At 60.7% G+C, this 1,220-nt stretch overlaps 1 protein-coding gene across 1 annotated transcript in view; it reads right to left on the reverse strand.

Annotated features, from left to right (window-relative positions):
* Nucleotides 1-265, reverse strand: part of UVRAG (UV radiation resistance associated) — a 128,752-nt gene extending 128,487 nt beyond the window's left edge. Inside the window, exon 1 of the mRNA XM_034759150.1 lies at nt 136-265. Within this exon, the coding sequence (XP_034615041.1) occupies nt 136-216 (81 nt within the window). The 5' untranslated portion in view covers nt 217-265. The remainder of the gene's footprint in view (nt 1-135) is intronic.
* Nucleotides 266-1,220: the final 955 nt, after the last annotated feature.

Raw genomic sequence — 1,220 nt, forward strand, 5'->3', positions numbered from 1 at the left:
GCCCCCCACCCCAGAGACCCTCCTACCATCACCTCCCCCACCCCCGTTACCCTGCCAGGCCCTGCCCCGCCAGGATCCCGGACACCCCTCACCCAGCCCGCCCCCGGTCCCCTCTGCGGCCCGGCCCCCGGCTACCTGCTGCGAGGGCAGCTCCACATGCAGGGCCCGGCTGCTGGAGCCCGCGGGTAGCGCGGCGGGGCCGACGGCCGAGCTCATCCTCACGGGAGGGCGGCGGCCCGGGAGCGCGAGAGGCGCCTGCGCATCGGCCCCGCGGTCCCTCCACCGCAACCGAGCACCAAGGGGTTAATGGCGGTAGCAGCACCGAGCCGGGACCGCTCACTCAGGAGCCATATTACCGCAGTGCTAGGAGAGACCCGACCGCTGATTGGCCCGCGGGTATAAGAGGTGGGACTCCGAGCGGCCTGGCAGCACAACGATTGGGAGCTGCGGGAGTCAATCAACGTTGCTTCCAGCTAAGCCTCCGCTCTGTCAAGCGGCGGAAAGGTATATGCCTCCAACAGCCTCCTGATTGGCTGAAGTACCTCGGAGGGGGTCCGGACGACAGCAGAGGAGGGCGATGCTGATTGGACAATATGGTTGTAATTGACAGATAGCTGTACCCCATCACGTGGGGACGTGTTTTTATCACGTGAGATGAGAAAAATATTTTTCAGGGTAAGGTCTGGGGAGGGAGCCAGTCACCATGGCAACAGAGGAGCTGGTTAGGCTGGCCTGGCCCTGCTTAGGACTGGTCAGGAGCCTCTCCCAGGGTGCAGCAGCCGTGCTGTGCACCCTCCTCCCCATCACCTGCTCCCAGCATGCAGTGCAGCCCACCCACGCTGCCTTGTGAGGCATCATTTTAAAAGTCCTGATCTGTTGAACATTAAGGTCCTGGTGGATTGTACGTGCATTGTATGCGAAGTTATGAAGTACTGCGCTCTGAGTTCCTGAAATATGTTGTGAGGTTGGGAGATGCCCACAGCCAACCCAGGCTGATGGCCCATGAAAAGGGAATCCGCTCTCCCAAGGGCTAGCCCAAAGACTTCTCACAGAGAGCACAGAGGCAAATGGAGACTGCCTGTCCAAGGGGGGCTGCCTGACCCCCCACCTCACAGCAGAAATATTTCTAGCACCTGGGAAAAGGTATAAAAAGAGAGACAGTGACATCATCACTTGGCCTCACTCCCCCCACAACTCAATAGCTGGAAACACGTCTGGAG

The sequence above is a fragment of the Trachemys scripta genome, chromosome 1 (assembly GCF_013100865.1).
Source record: "Trachemys scripta elegans isolate TJP31775 chromosome 1, CAS_Tse_1.0, whole genome shotgun sequence".
NCBI lineage: Eukaryota > Metazoa > Chordata > Testudines > Emydidae > Trachemys > Trachemys scripta.